We start from the raw sequence: 21,543 nt of genomic DNA, 5'->3' as shown, positions 1-21,543 counted from the left end.
ACCAAGGGGGGGCACACAAGAATAGGCGGGCCACTCTTTCCCGGGGGTGGGGTTGGACGCTGGGTCACTTCCGGCTGCATCTGCATTGTGGCTATTCCGAGCAGCGGGGTTGGCCTAGGGAATAAGCTGCGCACATAACATTGATGTTAATTAAAGGTTCAACAGGCATCCATTCAGGCAGCAGTTATGCGGTTCGACCGGGGTCGTTGGGAGGGGTATCCCTTGGGAGCGCTTTTCAGTGGTCAGGACTGGGAGCACAACTGAGGGTGGGCATTTTTCAGTACAAGACTAGGGGGACTCTGTATATGGGCAACTCCTACAGGAGGAATAGGTATTAGCAAGTCGTACGACAGACTTCCCTTACTAAATTTTTGGGGACCCCCCAGGCGGAGCAGACTAGTGGGGGCTTCAAGACTCGGGGCAATGGGAGGCCTGCAGTTCCTGTGCACTGGGATTCTAAAGTAGACAGGCCCGCTCCCTACAAGAGGTCATAACCTGATCATATTAAGAGGTGTCCGGTAACGGCTGGGTGTTGCTCAGGGTGGAAAAAATATGCTCACCAGGTATCAGGGGCAGTCTGGTCCATAGGTAGGGCATATCGCACACTGGACTAGTTCCTGCAGCGGAGAAAGCAAGGAGGGTGGGTCACTAGATTCAGAATTGGGGCCGCGACAGGCGCAGCTAGCCAGGTATTTCACTGGGCAAGATGGAGGTAGTATGTTTGCCCTAATCGGTGTAGACACAGAATCACTGGCCCGTGCGTTTTTGGCTCGGACTGTTCAATGGTAAGCAGCAGCTCGAGTGAAGCGGTTAAAAAATGTCTCCCTCAGGTGAGTGACTGGGGTGCTCCTGGGATCCTACTCTTTAGCAGCTGGCCGAAGACTCCAGGTGGGACTGCAGTCCCCTTGAGTTGGTTTGTCCTGCATTGATGAGTTAATATGAATGACGAATCAGGGCATTTGGATCGGTCATGACCGGGTCACTGTGGACTAATGGTTAAGGTCTGACATTCTTACTCTCATGGTTAAAGGCTCAATTCCCATTGATTCTGTTTTGGATAGATGTTTCTTCTGAGTTGGTCTATCTTGCGTTACTTAGGCCAATGGGCCTCGAGGGAGATCAGCCTGATTTTGCCCATACTTAGGTGGGTCTTTTGCCAAGATAGCGTGGTCTCATGACGCCAGGGAGAAATTAAGAGCCACAATTATGGTTAGATGCCCTGTTAAATTTCGGCCAAGTGCTGGGAAGGCTGGTATGGCCTAGCGTTGCCCTGAGTAGGGGGCCTGCTTGTTGATGCAGCTGAAAAATGGGGATCGTGGGGTTCACTGCAAAGGTGGGCACAGGTATACCTGGGATCCAGGAGAAGGAATCCAGGCATGTGAATCCGACATGGCTCCGAGCCGGAGGATTGGTAGGAAATGAAGGATCCAGGGGTTGCCTCGTGGTGGGGAGGGCGAAGGGCGGTCTGCCCTGGTCCCCCTTGTGGCGGTAAAGAGGCCACATAAATTGCCTTTACATTGTTAAGGGGAGTCCTCCTGCATACTCCTTAGGCCAGCACTGAGGTGGAGAGACGGTAAGCTCACCCCAGAGAGAACAGGACACCGGCTGGGGGCAAGGGCGCCAGTTTAAAATAGGGCATGGGGCTTCCGCCCCTGGTTATTCCCTACGAGCCCCGATGGGCAGCCTGGTGGTGGAGGGGTGGGCCCCTCAGGTGGCGGACAAGGACCAGATGGCAGGGGCTCACCCCTCAAGGACGCAGGTGGGTTGCGCCTTGCGTGGTTCTCAGTTGGTTGGGGGACGCGAGCCAGAAGGCCCCTTAGTGCTGGAGCAATAGACAACGTTCTTAGTGTAAATAAATTGAGTTCTGCCCGACTTGCGGATGGAGCATGAAGATAGGGGCAACTTAAATATAAGTATTTATTAACGATTGAATTTGATAAATCCATATCGTATTAAATTGTATGAATTATATATTGTCATGTTTGTGTGATGATTTGTAATAAACATGGCCTTTTTAACCCACAGCTCTGGTCGTCAAGCATTGCTTTGTGGGTTTGGTTGGGGGCAGGGCCGGGAGCCATCCTGGGGGGTACGAGTCCTATGCCAAGCGCGAAATATAAAGAAGCGCGCACTTAGGACTCGGCCCCCCCGGGCACCCGGTCGCGCCCCTCCCCTTTGGTGGTTCTCGTCCTTGGAGAAAGCGCGATTGCAGCAAGAAGTACTTCCGGGTCAGCAGCGACATGACGTCACTTCCGTTCGGAGCCGGCGCCGCGAGGGGTGAGAGGGCGTGGGCCTATTTAGGGCAACTTGCCCTTGTCCTCGCCCTCTTTCTGACTGCGCCGGCCCCGGTATGCAGGGGTCTCCTGTAATCTCCCACCCACCCGTCCCTAAAGTTAGAGCTTGGGGAGGTGTTGCATGTGGAATATTCTAAGCGGCGGTAAAGAGGCCACATAAATTGCCTTTACATTGTTAAGGGGAGTCCTCCTGCATACTCCTTAGGCCAGCACTGAGGTGGAGAGACGGTAAGCTCACCCCAGAGAGAACAGGACACCGGCTGGGGGCAAGGGCGCCAGTTTAAAATAGGGCATGGGGCTTCCGCCCCTGGTTATTCCCTACGAGCCCCGATGGGCAGCCTGGTGGTGGAGGGGTGGGCCCCTCAGGTGGCGGACAAGGACCAGATGGCAGGGGCTCACCCCTCAAGGACGCAGGTGGGTTGCGCCTTGCGTGGTTCTCAGTTGGTTGGGGGACGCGAGCCAGAAGGCCCCTTAGTGCTGGAGCAATAGACAACGTTCTTAGTGTAAATAAATTGAGTTCTGCCCGACTTGCGGATGGAGCATGAAGATAGGGGCAACTTAAATATAAGTATTTATTAACGATTGAATTTGATAAATCCATATCGTATTAAATTGTATGAATTATATATTGTCATGTTTGTGTGATGATTTGTAATAAACATGGCCTTTTTAACCCACAGCTCTGGTCGTCAAGCATTGCTTTGTGGGTTTGGTTGGGGGCAGGGCCGGGAGCCATCCTGGGGGGTACGAGTCCTATGCCAAGCGCGAAATATAAAGAAGCGCGCACTTAGGACTCGGCCCCCCCGGGCACCCGGTCGCGCCCCTCCCCTTTGGTGGTTCTCGTCCTTGGAGAAAGCGCGATTGCAGCAAGAAGTACTTCCGGGTCAGCAGCGACATGACGTCACTTCCGTTCGGAGCCGGCGCCTCGAGGGGTGAGAGGGCGTGGGCCTATTTAGGGCAACTTGCCCTTGTCCTCGCCCTCTTTCTGACTGCGCCGGCCCCGGTATGCAGGGGTCTCCTGTAATCTCCCACCCACCCGTCCCTAAAGTTAGAGCTTGGGGAGGTGTTGCATGTGGAATATTCTAAGCGGCGGTAAAGAGGCCACATAAATTGCCTTTACATTGTTAAGGGGAGTCCTCCTGCATACTCCTTAGGCCAGCACTGAGGTGGAGAGACGGTAAGCTCACCCCAGAGAGAACAGGACACCGGCTGGGGGCAAGGGCGCCAGTTTAAAATAGGGCATGGGGCTTCCGCCCCTGGTTATTCCCTACGAGCCCCGATGGGCAGCCTGGTGGTGGAGGGGTGGGCCCCTCAGGTGGCGGACAAGGACCAGATGGCAGGGGCTCACCCCTCAAGGACGCAGGTGGGTTGCGCCTTGCGTGGTTCTCAGTTGGTTGGGGGACGCGAGCCAGAAGGCCCCTTAGTGCTGGAGCAATAGACAACGTTCTTAGTGTAAATAAATTGAGTTCTGCCCGACTTGCGGATGGAGCATGAAGATAGGGGCAACTTAAATATAAGTATTTATTAACGATTGAATTTGATAAATCCATATCGTATTAAATTGTATGAATTATATATTGTCATGTTTGTGTGATGATTTGTAATAAACATGGCCTTTTTAACCCACAGCTCTGGTCGTCAAGCATTGCTTTGTGGGTTTGGTTGGGGGCAGGGCCGGGAGCCATCCTGGGGGGTACGAGTCCTATGCCAAGCGCGAAATATAAAGAAGCGCGCACTTAGGACTCGGCCCCCCCGGGCACCCGGTCGCGCCCCTCCCCTTTGGTGGTTCTCGTCCTTGGAGAAAGCGCGATTGCAGCAAGAAGTACTTCCGGGTCAGCAGCGACATGACGTCACTTCCGTTCGGAGCCGGCGCCTCGAGGGGTGAGAGGGCGTGGGCCTATTTAGGGCAACTTGCCCTTGTCCTCGCCCTCTTTCTGACTGCGCCGGCCCCGGTATGCAGGGGTCTCCTGTAATCTCCCACCCACCCGTCCCTAAAGTTAGAGCTTGGGGAGGTGTTGCATGTGGAATATTCTAAGCGGCGGTAAAGAGGCCACATAAATTGCCTTTACATTGTTAAGGGGAGTCCTCCTGCATACTCCTTAGGCCAGCACTGAGGTGGAGAGACGGTAAGCTCACCCCAGAGAGAACAGGACACTGGCTGGGGGCAAGGGCGCCAGTTTAAAATAGGGCATGGGGCTTCCGCCCCTGGTTATTCCCTACGAGCCCCGATGGGCAGCCTGGTGGTGGAGGGGTGGGCCCCTCAGGTGGCGGACAAGGACCAGATGGCAGGGGCTCACCCCTCAAGGACGCAGGTGGGTTGCGCCTTGCGTGGTTCTCAGTTGGTTGGGGGACGCGAGCCAGAAGGCCCCTTAGTGCTGGAGCAATAGACAACGTTCTTAGTGTAAATAAATTGAGTTCTGCCCGACTTGCGGATGGAGCATGAAGATAGGGGCAACTTAAATATAAGTATTTATTAACGATTGAATTTGATAAATCCATATCGTATTAAATTGTATGAATTATATATTGTCATGTTTGTGTGATGATTTGTAATAAACATGGCCTTTTTAACCCACAGCTCTGGTCGTCAAGCATTGCTTTGTGGGTTTGGTTGGGGGCAGGGACGGGAGCCATCCTGGGGGGTACGAGTCCTATGCCAAGCGCGAAATATAAAGAAGCGCGCACTTAGGACTCGGCCCCCCCGGGCACCCGGTCGCGCCCCTCCCCTTTGGTGGTTCTCGTCCTTGGAGAAAGCGCGATTGCAGCAAGAAGTACTTCCGGGTCAGCAGCGACATGACGTCACTTCCGTTCGGAGCCGGCGCCTCGAGGGGTGAGAGGGCGTGGGCCTATTTAGGGCAACTTGCCCTTGTCCTCGCCCTCTTTCTGACTGCGCCGGCCCCGGTATGCAGGGGTCTCCTGTAATCTCCCACCCACCCGTCCCTAAAGTTAGAGCTTGGGGAGGTGTTGCATGTGGAATATTCTAAGCGGCGGTAAAGAGGCCACATAAATTGCCTTTACATTGTTAAGGGGAGTCCTCCTGCATACTCCTTAGGCCAGCACTGAGGTGGAGAGACGGTAAGCTCACCCCAGAGAGAACAGGACACCGGCTGGGGGCAAGGGCGCCAGTTTAAAATAGGGCATGGGGCTTCCGCCCCTGGTTATTCCCTACGAGCCCCGATGGGCAGCCTGGTGGTGGAGGGGTGGGCCCCTCAGGTGGCGGACAAGGACCAGATGGCAGGGGCTCACCCCTCAAGGACGCAGGTGGGTTGCGCCTTGCGTGGTTCTCAGTTGGTTGGGGGACGCGAGCCAGAAGGCCCCTTAGTGCTGGAGCAATAGACAACGTTCTTAGTGTAAATAAATTGAGTTCTGCCCGACTTGCGGATGGAGCATGAAGATAGGGGCAACTTAAATATAAGTATTTATTAACGATTGAATTTGATAAATCCATATCGTATTAAATTGTATGAATTATATATTGTCATGTTTGTGTGATGATTTGTAATAAACATGGCCTTTTTAACCCACAGCTCTGGTCGTCAAGCATTGCTTTGTGGGTTTGGTTGGGGGCAGGGCCGGGAGCCATCCTGGGGGGTACGAGTCCTATGGACTGTAGTGAGTTCAGACCCCTGTTCTTTTGTGCTTTTTAGAACTTTTCAAAGATGACCCCTGATGAAGGGTCGCGTTATTGACCCGAAATGCATTGGGTTGTGGATTATATCATGGAAACCGATTATTAATTGAGCATCGTATCATTCTTGGAAGAATAGATGTGAATAAACATTTCATGGATTCATGAATATAAGTTGAACTATCATGAATTAATTGCATCACAAGTGTATTGAAGTTTTTGATTACAATTTATTTTGTTATTGACATTGTGCTCCCGCCAGTGGGTAGGTGTTCCTCCCACAGAATTGTGTAAATTATTTAGCACCAGTTGCCTTTGGACTCGCCACCTGGCGTGGATGCACATAGGACTGTGCTGATCTTTATGAACCACAGCATAAAATTCCAGAAGTTTATGTGCACCCTGGCAACATTGCCTCATTCTCACCAAAGTGGGCACTGGCCCAGGGCTCCAGCCTTTCAAGGGGACCCCTAATAGTCAGCTCTGTTCTCAGGAAATCCTCGCCCTGATGACCTTGAATTATTCTTAAATAGTGTTTTAAATACCCTTTTCCTTTAATTTATTTTTTATTCATGTGGTGATGTGTGCGAGTCTATTGCAGACACAATCCTGTGTTTATGTTTCATGCAATATCCATAAAAAAAGTTTCTTTTAGATCAAAACAGGACCTCACACATGAGAAATTGAAGGATGTCACAGAGATTATTTACAGTAACATTAGTGAGGGGCTGCTGTGTTACAATATATAAAACGACCATCACTGCCCCTGTATATTACATGTAATCACATTCATAATTTGGACACGTGTCAGTAATCTGTCAAAGAGGGCCTGGAAGAGATAAAACTGAATCATAAATGCAAAACTGTTCCGAACAGGGGCCCCCAGAATACGTTTGGCCCAGGGCCCCCAAAATCCTTAAGATGTCCTGGACTTAAAAAGGCTAGTAGAAATGGAAAGGAGTGCGTATTATGAGGTGTACTTAAAAACAGTATTTTGTAAAATAACCCTGTTTTACGACCTTCAGAATACAGGGGAGAGAGAGGGGGAGAGAGAGAGTGTTTTGTCGGAGTGAGTGTTTAAAAATCCAAGGTGAAATCCGAGTACATTGAAAGCTCCTGTACCCACAAATTAATGAAATAACACATTTATTAGGGGGTGAACCCCCCCCGAAGATAAGCCCCTGGTAGGGGGGGCAAAATATATGTTGCCCGGGCGCAGAAATCCTTCAGCTGTCACACACTGACGTTTCAAGCTGGTTTTCGGTTTTGCCTGCACTGAGGCCCGTGTCCAGGAGGTGGCGCTGTTAACAACTGATCCGAGGCTCATTGTTACTGTCCTTGGTGGAGGCTGCGAGAACACCCATGGAAAGGGGGTAGGGGGGGTGGGGGTGAGGCGCATCCACCCGGACATCCTCCCTCTGCGCTTCCCATTGGCTAGCCGAGTCCGGAAACCTTGAATGAAGCCCCAGAGCCGGGCGCTGCTATGAGGATTATTAGCTTGCTGCTAACACCGGCTTAAGGCGTCTTGGCATCCCGGTTAGGGGGGTGCCTCTGGTATCACAGCGCCTGAGAGGCTCCTTGAAGCCCGTCGCCCAGCGAGCTAGCGCTGCACCGCAAGGATGAAGCTCAGCCACGCTGTGCTGGCCGTCTGCATGGCTCTGGCCTCTTACTACGTCTACACCCCGCTGCCGGACACCATCTGCGAGCCCTGGAAGCTCATGCTGCTGGACGCCACCTTCAGGGGGGCGCAGGACTTGGTAAGACCACTGAGGGTAGGGAGGGTGGGGGCTTGACTTCTGACACAGCCTACATCATGACAATAGAAAGCCACCAGGCACCCAGCGCGAGTTCTAAAGCCACAAGACCCCCCCCCCCCCCCACCGATTCCTACATGGTTACACCGTAACCTAAAGAAAGGCACATTAGTTAGCACTGAGTCATAAACAGAGCATTAGGCCCAGCTATGTAAAGCAAAACTCTAAAGAACTGAGGAATGTAAACACACGGATAGTAACATAAGGGGGTGAATGAAACCATCGCCCCATTTGTAGTAACTTGACCTCCTAGAGGTGGGCGAGCCAAGAAACTCACAGAGAGCCGAGCAATTCAGAGCCGAGACACGAGACCGAGTCCCGTAAGCATGTGACAAATACTCTTAAAATGAAAAGTGAAGTTACTCTCTTTAACATATTTCGAAAGAGTGCATACGATTATATCACTACATTGAGTGACCTTTTTAAAGTAATACTTTCTAAACATGAATTTAGGAACATTCATTTACCCCCCGCCCCCCTGCGATGTTTCCATGAGTGAACCAAGCGTCAGGTCTGTTTTGAAATCTATATTGACAATGTTTCTATTATACCGGGATCAAATATGTACTCTGTGATTCTGTATCTGAAGGAGGGTTTGGTATGGTGCACATTCTGACCCAACTTACTTAAAGGTGCTCTTCATTGGACAGTCATGGAAAACAAGGCACTGTGAATTAAACCGATTTGCATAAGATAAACAGTTTGGTACAGCGAGAAGCCCGGATTTGAGCACGGGTTTACTGTTAGCATATCAAGTTATGTTAATATAAGTTGTAAAACGCCTGAATCGACCCAATGTGCAATTCGATCATTGTATAAACAATCCCGCCTTTCTAGTTTAAGGCGAAATTTAACAAATTGCTGCTCTATGTTTGTCCAGGGAGTTAAATAAAGGCGGCTTGCTAAATATATTTGTTACATGTTCCACCACTCTGACGCTCTACGGGGAATCTATCTGACAACGGTGTTTGCGTGATTGATTACAAAGAACGGCTCAATCAGAAAACAGCACGACTAGGTGAGGGGATGGGGCCTACTTTAGAACTGGAGAATTAAGTTCGAGTCCCAGCGTCAGCTCAAGACATCCCGTGATTCCGGGCAACTCAGTTAATCTCCTCAAAAATGAATCTGACCTGGTGCAATGTAACTTTCACGACCTTGGACCCAGTTTGCAGTATACAAAAGCTGCAAAAAATAGAAGTTGTAACACATGAGCAAAGTGCATGGAAAGTGCATCTTAGTTGCTGTCCATTGTACAAGGCTAAGTGTAAGGACAATACACTCTTTTAGAACCACTGGCATCCCCTGGACTACCCATTAAACCACAGCTTTCCAAACTTTTCATGCTGGTGACACACTTTTTATACATTCCTGATTTAGTGACACGGTAACGTGAGCGAGCGTAGCTAGCGAGCCCGAACCACCTAAGAGGGGTTTGGGGGGGTTTGCCCCCGAGAAAATTTTGAAAAAATAGTGGACAAATGGTGCATTTTCAAGCAAATTTGAGAAAGCAGGAAGGTTAATAAAGCAATTGTGAATCTGTTCTAACAAAGACAGGGACTGGCAAAACTGGGTGTAAGGTTAGGTTTGTGCCTGAAACAAGCGAAGCGGAGTGGCACGAAAGGCAAAATGGATGATCAGTGTCATATTGCAGTTCCAGGAGTCGTGGTCACACAGAGACAGCAGAAACAGGGTATTGGCCCATGTGGGGGGCAGGGGCATACTGAGGGCTTGCAAGAGAACTTTGCCACACAAACACAATAATTAGGTCATATAGCGGCTGCACTGATGAGATGAGGCAGAGCACATACAAAAGTGCGGCAGGCCAGGCAGTTAAACAGGCTAGGCTAGGGCTAGGCAGTTGCACCCAGGAGCTTCGGGGATGGAGGGGCTCAGAGGGTCGGCAGGGGTGAGATAGATACAACAGAGAGCCTGCAGTGGAGAAAGGGTCACATATACGAACTTCAGTAGGGTGTAAGGCAGAAAAAGCTGATACTGAGGAGGTGGCAGACATAGAGAGGGCTTACAAAGGGTGGAGAGGCACAGATCGATTGACAAACAGGCCGCAGAAGGGAAATGCAGCATTCAGAGTGGAAGCTTAAGACACCATGAAAGAAACACATAGCAGAATAACCCATTGAACATAGCAGCAAACAAACATGGTCAACCAACACAGCTCCTACAAGCAAACCTTCCGGCATAGAATACACAGTATACAGATCTACATAAGAAATGAGTGATTCAGTCAAAAAACACCTTTTAAATAAAGTTCCCACCAACAGGCTACCACCACCTAAAAAGAGTCAAATGTAACAGCCCTGACACCTGTAGTAAAAACTCTCACGCTTCTACCAGCACCCTGTCTCACGGTGGATGCCAGGGAAGCTGTCAGCTTTCCCAGTCCTCGTTGGCATGTGCAGTTTGGCGGCCAGATGATGCTGAACAGGTGACAGTTGACAACTATACCACCACACACCCTGATCCTTCAACACACAGGAGGATGAAGAAGGCCAGGGACAAGTGACTACTACTTGCTGAGAACTCTGTGGACATTAGATAATAGGGCACTGGGAGATCATGTCATCTGCCCAGTTTCTCCTTGGCTTGCATCAAACTGCAGCCTAAAGAGGCCCGACAGCCAGATTTTTACAATAACAGGTTATAGTCTCTATTAATCTCACTCACGTTCAAATGGTAATTAATAATGATAGCCTGTAAAACATCTAACACAATACAAAAATAAATATGAATATATACATATATGCTAATGCTGATGTTTATTAAATGGTAGTAGAGCCCACTGCCATGATACAAGAACCTCCCTCCCCGGATAAGAATTGTGAATCTGGTGTATTCAGCATAAAGATGCCAGCACAAACTCGTTCTGAATGTTTTAGGATATTGTTCATTTGCAATCTTAATTTTCTCAATTTACAAGACTTCATTTTTAAAGCATAAACTATGCCACAGTGGAATGACCTCCTCCATGCCTCCCAGTTCCTTTCTTCTCTTTGGTGAGAGCAAGAACTGAGGCTCTAGCTGACCTGCTGTGACCTTGTGTAATGTAACTGGTGCTCATGTAAAGCGTTCAAATACCTTCCGTCAAGTTCACCAAATAACACTGAAAACAAAACCAAGCATTGGCATAGTCAATAGGTCTTGCCTGTGGGATCCTATAAGTATTTAGACATGCAGCACATTATCCTGGGTGCTTAACATTTACTGTTCGACACTAATAGGCACATTATACCAACTACTTAGAAGTATTTTGGTTAAAGGCACCATTACACTAAGCACCAGCCTCCAAAGTGTGACACCTGCTTTTTTGTTGCCTCCTTACCATCAATTCACAAAACTTTTTCAAAAACATTTTGTGTTACATTTTTAGGGGGACCAGCAGCTGCCATTCGCTGCAGGACTGCTCCGTTTTCTTTAACAAAACAGGGCTCTTGCACAAATGATTTTTAAAGAAATTGCTGCTATAAGTGGCTTACAATTGAAAATAAAAAAATAAATAAAATGCCTGTGTCAATCTATGAGTGCACATTCATCATAAGGAATGCACGTGCATAAGGAATGGCAGCCTTCAGCAGAACCATGATGTGTGTGTGCATATGCTCAAGTTTGCATCATCACACCTTTTTCTTTTCTTTCTTTGCCGATGCTGCACAGCATCGGCAAAAAGCATTGGAAAAGTCAATTCGCTTATTGGCTTTGTCAATGTGTGTTTTGATTTACAGTGGGGTTTGGAGGAGAAGCAGTCTTTTAAAGTTGATGGTACTGTAGCTGATGTCACCCCAAGCAAGAGTTTTCAAAGGACCTTTGTTACACAACATCTTTCAATCCCCTGCTCCTCTCACTATAAAGTTTGTGAGTGACAATACGATTGAAGGGGACACTTGAGGTGGAATGAGTAACGTGTCAGAATTGTCCACCCGTACTCTTCACAAAATCTGGCAATCAATGTGTTCTTCTGAAGCTCCCAGACGGAAAGGGCCTTCAGTAGGGCCTGATAGTGCCGATATGTATTCAATGGTCCCTTCTCCTCCCCAAGATCAAAGAAATTATTATTAAAGAAAGGTGCACCCCGGAAGGTCAGACAGAGAACTGATTGATAAAAAAAATAACATGATATTACCCCAGCTTTCGCAGTTAACACCCACTTTTAACAGCTGTGGCAGATGAGAGCTGGGACCTTGGCCAATATGAAAAGCTTCTCAGGTGAATGAATTTGTTGAAATGCCTTTTTTCAAACCATGCTAATTTTGAAGAGGCTGTATGTCCACTGAACTGTTGTTCCTTCGTTGTCAGATAACACCATTCCCACATTCCGCAATACCGGTCACCAAAGATATATATTTTGGAGAATATTATTTTTTTTAATAGAAATTACCAGACGATAATTTCCTGGGGGAGAATGGAAATGTACTTCGTGTTATATCCTGGGCGTGCTGATAACCTTCAAGTGAGGCATCTTGTGATGTGTTATTAATAATGTATGGTCGCTGATGGCGAGAAAGGGCAGCTTAATGTTTTGCAAACACTGTTGATCTGTAAAACAGAGTTTCCACTTTGGTGTGCTATCAGGAGCCAGCTCTAAATACCTCAAATAGAACTGATTTTGTCCGTCCGTCTATTTCGAATCAAACTACCACGTCAAGAAATCCAATGTATTCATTTATTTAATAAAAAAGTAAGTAATAGGGGGAAAAACGGAGGGTGTTCATGAGGGTTTGGAAAAATGATTTACTCCTAAATGTCGTTCTGCTTTGCAATACTAGGACAATACACTATGTATGCCACATTACTCAAACACCACTGGCTGTCCCTTCACCCAGCCGCTTGCATCCACCCCCCCCCACCCCCCTGGCATCCGATTGCACGCCCAGCGCACCCCTGCTCGCCCCCCACCCCTTACCCAGCAGCAGCAGCTTGACCTCCGGCGCCGCCTTCTCGCAGAGGGGAGATCTGCTGAGCCAGAGCTTTTCCAGAGTATGCGGTGCAGACGTCCTGATGCACGAGAATGTACGTACGTCTCAGGTGCGTCTTATCAAGACAAGCATGTACGTCTGTCTTAAAGATTTAAGACAGACTTGCATGCTTGATTAGAGAGCACCATCGCGCGACACACCCACACATGTCAGGCGACACAGTACCGTGTCGCGACACATACTTTGGAAAGCTCTGCATTAAACTGTGCCAGCCGGTGCCACATCCCAAATAGAGATAATTGAACAGAGTAGCAAAAGTGAGTGGATTGGCAAACCTAAGAGATTCCAGAGCTTGTTCTTAGGCGCGCACCACCAGTGGGACATATACGAACTCCAGGCATTAGCTTGTATTTGCCTTTATATAGCGCTTACTACCCCCGACGAGGCTTTGAAACCCCTAGGCGTTCACTGACATTTTCAACATTTAAACTCAAATGTCAATGAAAAAAAGTTCAAGTAAAAGAGCATGGGGTTATATTTTATATTTATCCTTTTAGGACATACTTTCCAGCTGTCTTGCCAAGGCTTGTTTTGTCTTTTTAAAAACTCCATTATTTAGTGGAACAGGCCGTGTCAGGGAGGCGGGGCTCGGCTTGACTAGGCTTGAAATGAGAGAAGGGCCGGGCCCGAGCCAGACATTCAGCTCGAGCCTTGTTTACAGCTTCACCACTAATGTACATCCATTTTGACCATTACGGAGTATGTTATGATTCGTAATCGCTTGATCTGGCCCTACGCATGGACCTCAACAGTCTTCGGCCAGCCAGACTGGCTTCTCGCCCTATGGGTTTGAGAAATGACGACGGTCACACATTGCAACACTGCATGTTAGCATGCAAGCTATCCGAGCAGTGGAGCAAGGTTTTCTCGACCAGTGCATATAAGAGAACACAGTGTGCTATTGCATAGTGACCACACCGTCATCCGCTTCATTCAACACGCATGCACAGACGTCACCCAAGGATTACACTGACACTTTCATTGTGGGTGAAGAACTGCTGCAGGTTTATTTCATACAACATAAGTATGACGATAAATGGGTTATCTTACGGGCGATCCAGGGCAAGCAGCCCCTCGCTGCTCCGCCCGCCTGGTGAGCCAGCACGCACGGTGGGTTGATGCCCGGCAGTGCGGCACATATTTATTTTCAGATCATCCACTGAGTCACGTGATCTGTCTCCTACTCCCACCCCTTCTGACAGGGGCGGAGCGTGTTGTGGCACACCCCCGGTTGGTCAGGCCCCCCAACCGCCCGAAGGACTAACGGGGCGCCGTCGCGGTCTTCCCAGAACCCCCTTCGGCTCCTGGACCTTGGCTCGGGCACCCGTACTGTGCCGGACAGGGGTACCCTTACTGTACCGCCTGTCGCAGAGGTACCCTTACTGTACCCGTCTGCCTCCAGATCGCCCAGTAACTCCGCCACAGCTCTGGGGAGGCTACCGTCGCTGCCAGAGCCCCCCCTTCCCTCCATAGGTGTTACTGATGTCCTTTGCTAGCTAGCGCCTCTTGCACGTCGAGCAGGAACATGTCCATCCCTACCCTGGACAAGTGCACCCCATCCTTCTCGTAGTACCCCTCAACCTTCTCTTGGATCAATGCATGTCTGATGAAGCCCATGCCCCTGCGCTCCATGAATTTTTGCATGGACCTATTGACCCTTCTACGTGACCGCTCTACTGCTGCCGGGGACCTGGCCCCCCTCCAAATCCTGCGGGGTACAATTTCCGACCACCAGACTTCGCATGACCCCCCAGCCTGGCTAATGGCTGGCAAGTCAGTTTGCATGGACATGAGCAGGGCCCTCCTTCCCCTGGAAACCAGGTCATTACCCCCTAGGTGTAAGATAATAATCGAGGGCTGAACCCCCACAACAGCCAGACGCTGTTCAATTATGCCCCGGGCTTCACTCCATTTCATCCCCGGGGAGCCCAACCACACGAACTGTGTGTTAGCAAAATTCTGCGACCAGTTCCTGTGTGCTGCCCAGCGTTCCAGCCTCGTGATGTAGGAGTGTCCCATCAACCAAACCTGGTGACCTGTCAATGAAACGATGAAGCAGCTTTCAGGTAGTTGTATCTTTATTACACACAAAATTAGATACGTTCATCCAAAAGGAACAAACCCAGGGCGGGAAAAGTCGGAGCTGCACATGCAGCATCAAGGGCGAACATACCTCTTAAAACAATCGGACTGCCAACGCCCCACCCCTTTTACACCCTCTGGGCCCAGGCCGGCTTTTGCCGCTGAAGTGGCAGCGCCAATTCTGAAGGAGTGCGAGGAGAATCTGCGCCCACTCCCCGATAGGCCTGCCTTGGACAGGGTGGCACCCAGAATACGGTCGAACTGAAACTTGGTGAGGGGGGATCCATCTGCATGAATCAGGAAGGGACCCGGGGACGCTGGGCGTAAGGCCAGGTATTCCCTGACCATGTGAACCGGGCAGTACCTGTTGTCCCCTAGGGTCTGTAGAACAACTGTCTTCCCCCTCCCCGCCTGGTCTGTCTTGGATCTGCGAATCCGGAGCTCCAGCGATACATTGAGGGCCACATCCGCAATCCCCAGCGCTGTGTCAGACAGGTCAGCCTTAGATTTTGCCACTAGCTCGCTAACCCTAAATGCGCCAAAGAATGCCAGGCAGAATGCCGTTGAAAACAGCCTAGCTTAGAACGGGGAGAAAGTAATCAGAGGTACCGTGTCCAGGAGGAGCTGAAGGTCCATGAATTCAATTGGTGCCCTGGTGTCAGGTTGTCTAACCTCCTCCCTGGCCCAGCCCTTCAGGGCCGCCCTAATCTTGGATGACCCCGTTGGGTCGACACTCCCATCTAACCTGGCGTCATGGCGCACGGCTGCCAGGTGACCACAAATCCATGAGTGTGATCTGCCGTTCTCCTTGGCCCACACCACAAAGGCCTCTACCTGATCCTCGGTCCCCAAGGCTAAGCAACCCAGCGCCTCCACTACTGCTCTGAACGTTGCTAACTGTGAGTCGTACTTTCTCCGCGTTGCTGGCGCCAGGGACCTCTCCCCCATCTTCCTCAGTCTTTCCCCCACTGAAGCAAGCGCCACAGGTGGTCCGGGAATGGGGTCATCTCCGCCCTTGCCCGCGGCCAGGCCTCTCGAAACCAGAGCCACTGAAAGCGAGAGAGCGTCAGCTGCCACATTCCGTACACCCGCGATGTGCCGCGCCCTAAACTCAACGTTGCTGCGCAGACCCTCTTTGACTAACTCCCTCAGCAGACTCAGGACTAGCGGGCACGAGGCAGTAAGGCCGTTGATGGCGTGCACCACCGCCATGTTGTCTGACCAGGAGACCACCTTCATGTTGCTCAGTGTGGCCCGACAGAGATGCAGCGCTACAAGAATTGGAAAGAGTTCCAACACCGCAATGTTCTGTGTCACCTTCTTTCTACGCCAGGTATTGGGCCACCTCATAGCGCACCACTCTTCCCCCAGGATCACCCCAAAACCTTCCCTTCCATACGCATCAGAAAACAAGCAAAGCTCCTGGCTGGCTATCCACGGGGCCCTCCAAATCACCGTCCCATTAAAACCAATGAGGAATTCTGCCCACATTGCGAGATCAGCCTTCAAGCCGGCGGTCAATCGTACAAAATGGTGCTTCTGAGTTACATTTGCCGTGGCCCCTGCCAGCCTCCTTGAGAATACCCTGCCCGCTGGAATCACTCTTGCTGCAAAGTTCAATTTGCCAATCAAGCTCTGGACAGCCCCTAGGGTCGCTTTGTCCTTGCCCAACAGCGCCTGGATGTCCTGCAACAAGCCCAGTACCTTATCGGCGGGGAGCCTCGATTCGCCTTTTACCGTATCTAGCTCCACGCCTAAAAAGGTCAAGACCTGCGCCGGCCCCTCGGTCTTACCCGGGGCAAGGGGAACTCCTAGAAACTCTGCCAGCTCCTCAAAGCGACTCAAACCTACCGCACACTCGTCTGTCCCACCCGGACCGAAGAATAGGAAGTCATCCAGGTAGTGGGTCACCTGCGTGATCCCGTGAAGGTCCCCCAAGGCCCACTGAAGGAACGAGCTGAAGGCTTCGAAGTAGGCGCAGGAGACAGCGCAACCCATCGGCATGCAGCGATCATAGAAGAACTGTCCCGCCCACTTGAAGCCTAGCAGATGCTGACTAGCTGGATGCACCGGCAGCAGGCGGAACGCGGATTCAATGTCCGCCTTTGCCAACCATGCCCCCTTCCCTACTCTCCTGACCATGTCAATGGCCATGTCCAGGGAGCAGTATGCCACGGAACAAATCCCCTCGTCCAGCCAGTGGTTCACAGAATTTCCCTCGGGGTACGATAGGTGGTGAATTAAGCGGTAGGCGCCCTGTTGTTTTTTCGGTACCACTCCCAGCGGTGACACCAGGAAATGGTCCATGGGCGGGCTACTAAACGGCCCAGCTACCCTTCCTGCTGACAACTCCTTTCGTACCTTTTGGTCCACCACCCCGGGCATGTCCCTAGCTGACTTCAGGTTCTGTGCATCCCTGGACTCCCGCTGCCCCTTGTAGGGAATCCTAAAACCATCAATGAACCCACCCGCCAGTAGGGCCCTGTCCTGCACCAGTGGATACCGCCTAATTAGCGGGAGGATATTTTCCAGGATGATGGGGGAAGGACCCTTCGCGGGGCTGGGGCGCTTTGCGGTGAACCCAGGAACGCAGGGGGCGGTGGAGTTGGTGGGGAGGAATGACGGGGGGGTGGTACATGTGTGGTCTCATTGCCCTTGGGAGTCTGTCCTGTTGGGTGCAGCAGGCTGTGGCGCGCCCTGGCTGGGGGGGCAAGCAGTAGCAGGGTGTTGTGCGCCGCACTTGCTGCAGCTGTGTGAGAATTTGCATGACCTCCCCCAGGTGCAGTTTCCCCCGTTGTAAAGGCGGCATGTGCCTGAATTGAAGCGCTTGCCCTGCCGCTGCCCCCGCCCCCTGCCCCCCGAAAAGGCTGCTTAAAGGGGCACCTGGGAAACTGATCCCTCTTTCTGTCGACTGCCTCCCCTTGCCCCTTATATGCCTGATCCTTCTTATCCCGAGTGGGTCGGCACATGTGTTCTACCCAAAGTTGAATCTCCTTCTGATCCCACCCCAGGTCCGGGCATATGGCCATTCTTTTTCTGAAATCCTGGTCGTAATAGAACCAACCCAACCCCCCAGAGAGCCTCGCCTCTTCTTGGATCGTGCTGGCATACTGCATTAGGGCCTCGCTCTGTTCAGGAAATTTTTGCACTACTACAGCTGCCAATATATTAAATGCAGACGTCCAATTCTCGATCGTCTTGTCCGGCCATCGCTGATATCTGACCCTTTCCTCTTCCTTACGCCCCATCTTTCTCGTGTCCACCCCTGCCGACCCGTGCATAAGTAATGTTAGAATGTCTATATACTCTCGCCTCCATATCCTTTCTTTAGCGGCCTGCGGTACCAACCATGCCAGGGAGCAGCGGCCTGATGCCAATGGCGCTTGGGTGACAAGGGGTTTAGGAACCTGGCCCATGCCCTCCCCTCCTGACACAGCACACCCCGATGCCACGGTGGGCGTAGACTCAGCAGCAACGGGGGTGGTGGGCGTAGCAGCCGCCGGTGGGGGTGGTGGGGAAGCCAACGCGCTAGACGTGGATGTACTCGCTGCAGTACTTGTGGTGGGACCTGTGTTCCCTGGAGGTGAGAACCCCGGGGCTCTCCCAGGCTCACCATTACGCTGTTCCACGGCCGTACTCTGCCCGGCCCAGACTTGGAGCACGGGTGCCTGGGCTGGTGCGGGCCCCGACGCTGTGGGCAACTGTGGCGGTGCAGCTAATGCGTCCAAGCGGCTCTGAAAGACGGACATGAGGCTAAGCATGTGGTCCATGGCTTTGCCCATCTGGGCCATGTCAGTGATTCCTGTGGCAGAGTCGTGCACCGGTGGTGTTGCAACTGCCGGGAGGACGGTACGTGGTGCGGTCGCTTGTCGTTTCCTGGCCGGCAGGGCCTCGGGCATGTCTTTAGATGTGGGCTTACGCACCCTGGTGGACCTCCAGGGCTCTGACCCCGAAAGTCCTTGGACGCCCTCGGATGGGGGGGGGGGTTACGACCACGCCCGAATCCTCCACCCTGCGACCCTCAAGGAAACCTTGGGCCCACGCCGTGCCCTTCTCACGGGCGAACGCCACAAAGTCCGCCCACACCCCTTCTTGCGGTGCGCTCGACTGCATCTCCTCGACCGACGTCTCTTGGGAGAACAGTGGACCCGGTGTCCCGATATTCTCCATTGCGGGTGGGCTACTCCGAAATCACAGCTAGCGCGCGTCCCCTTTGCGCCTTCTCCTTGGTTCCTGGCCCTACGTTTGCGGGCTGTCCCTCACCGGATCTGTAGATGGGGAAAGGAGCGGAGTTAGAACGATAGGAGAAGCAATGCACTAAATATACCCATAACCACACAGCTGGTAACCCGACACACTCATGCGCCGCGTTGCCTGTGTCCAACCAAGTTGGAAATCTGTCCTCTTATGGCACAACGATAACAGCATCTGTGAAGGGCCAGGTAATCAACGTAAATGACCTACCCCAGCCCCGTGCCCTGGCACAGCCTGGAAAACCTTGTGCTTGAACTCAGGAAGGATCGGAGGGTATCGAACACAGCACATATGTTGCGCCTGTATGATGTGTCAGGCACGTTCTCTGCTACCTCAACTATGTATCAATAACGTTGTAAACATCAGCGGAAATCAGAAGTGGAGCGAAAGCAGCGCGCGGTCTCGGGCCGGACATGGCTGGTGCTTAATGGGCAAAAGACGAATACCCGTATCGCCCCCAAGTGCTTTATAAATACAATTATTACCGCCTGCAACTGTGCAATAATGTGTGAGGCTGGCAGCAATATACCATCACAGTGCGCGCGTATTAGTGGTGTCTATATATTGGGGGCAGCAGTGTGTGCTAGTACTGTGCGCGCAGGGCAGTAGTACATGTTTGGGAACTGTGCGCGCGCCTCCGAGGTGTCTGCGTACGTGGGGCAGCTGTGTGTGCGAGCGCGCGAATTAGTAATGTGCCCGCCATGCATGTCAGTAGTGTCCATGCAGTCCGGTTTGAACCGCGCAGTCCTCTAAAGACCCGTTCCTTAACTATCGGGGAATGCGAGGAGCGCTGCCCGGCAGCCTCGGTGCGTTAACGCCACCGGAGAAGCCTTTGCCACCTAATACACCCGGCATGAAGAGAACAGTATTTAGGCGACTGCAGACTCGAACACACGAGTCAGGCGGCCCAGAAACAGCAGCAGAAAGAGAACAGTATTTAGGCGGCAGCAGACGCGAACACACGTGTCAGGGGGCCCCGAAGCAGCATCGGTTCGCAGGAGCTGACGGGGAGAGGTGGGCAGCAAGGACGCGCGGACCTACCGTGGGTGTACTGCACGTCAGGAGAGGATGCAGGGGGCGGTAGGAATTTGCGCGCCAGCAGGACAAAATTGATTGGTATTTATATAGCGCAAACTCAACCCGAAGGTATTGGGGCGCTTTACACGAGCACCGTAAAGCGGGGGAAGATGTTTTCATCTTTATCTGGCGCGGACTCGACCCGAAGGTATTGAGCGCTGAACTGAGCACCGAAAAGCGGGGCAAATGTTAGCATATTTATTATGCCGCGAACTTGACCCGGAATATTGGAGCGCTTGCATGAGCACCGTAAAGCGGGGGGAAATGTTTTCATCTTTATCTGGCGCGGACTCGACCCGAAGGTATTGAGCGCTGAACTGAGCACCGAAAAGCGGGGCAAATGTTAGCATATTTATTATGCCGCGAACTTAACCCGGAGATATTGGAGCGCTTGCATGAGCACCGTAAAGCGGGGGCAAATGTTTGCATATCTATTATGGCGCGAACTCGACCCGGAGGTATTGGAGCGCTTACATGCGCACCGTAATGTGGCCGCGACCTCGAGGGCACGAACCTGTTTCCCTGCGCCAAAGTCTGCAGTTTTTGAAGCCGGCGGATCACATTCCTCTCCCAGCCCGCACTCGACCCCAGAGTCCTCCCGCGGCCCTGCAGGGGCCCGACTCGAAACCTTCCCAACAATGCGATACTGGGGGACACATTTCCGAGGCTCCGCCCGCCTGTTGAAGCGCTAACTGTTGCGCGCCGGGGAACGAAAGACTAACATTGGACCCTAAACACAAAGCCTAGCCAAGATGGCCGCAACACCCGTACAACGGCCCGAACGACACACTCGCACACTGCCGCCCCGTCCTGCAAAGGACCGCCCCGCTACCCTGCCACCCCGCAGTCGCACCACGAAGATGCCCCCCCAGCGACACCCGCATCGCCCCGCAGGAATGCGGGCGCTGCTTGCGCCCCCCACACCCATGGCCATCCAGGCCACAGGGCCCCGTCCACCTGGTCATGCCCAGGGACAGGGCCGGGGTGGGGGAGGTTAGCAAGACTCACCGAATAGCTGGTATCCCGAGTATCCCGAAGAGCATGACGACGTCGAGGGGGGGCGGCCGATCGCAGCAACGTGGTGCAGACGACAGTAAATACGCATGTCCGGGCAGGAGCGGCGCGCAGGAAGCAGAGGAGGAACTGGGCGAGAGGGACGCCTATGTAGGGGGAGCTAGCCTCGCCCCCCCTAACGGCCCGCCTCCACCCTCATTGGGAGATCTCCTCCCTGGGCGTGGCCTCGCGCGCGAGGCAGAAGAAGGGGGAGGGGGAAGGCTGCGACGGGCGGCCACTAGAGAGCTGCCCTGCTGATGTCCCACTGCGTGGGACGCGGGCAGCGGCACATCGGTGGGCAGCATTGACCCTCCGGCTAGGTTTGACCTTCTTGAGTGTGGGCGGTGGGG

The 21,543-nt window shown here is 52.2% G+C and overlaps 1 protein-coding gene across 1 annotated transcript in view; it reads left to right on the top strand.

Moving 5' to 3' along the window:
- Nucleotides 1-7,371: 7,371 nt before the first annotated feature.
- Nucleotides 7,372-21,543, top strand: part of NCEH1 (neutral cholesterol ester hydrolase 1) — a 120,480-nt gene continuing 106,308 nt past the window's right edge. The window contains exon 1 of the mRNA XM_085635431.1: nucleotides 7,372-7,679. Coding sequence (XP_085491557.1) covers nucleotides 7,542-7,679 — 138 coding nt within the window. The 5' untranslated portion in view covers nucleotides 7,372-7,541. The remainder of the gene's footprint in view (nucleotides 7,680-21,543) is intronic.

Source organism: Triturus cristatus, chromosome 11 (assembly GCF_964204655.1).
Source record: "Triturus cristatus chromosome 11, aTriCri1.1, whole genome shotgun sequence".
NCBI classification, from domain to species: domain Eukaryota; kingdom Metazoa; phylum Chordata; class Amphibia; order Caudata; family Salamandridae; genus Triturus; species Triturus cristatus.
The sequence above is the reverse complement of the archived record's forward strand: the minus strand, read 5'-3'. Positions and strand labels throughout refer to the sequence as shown.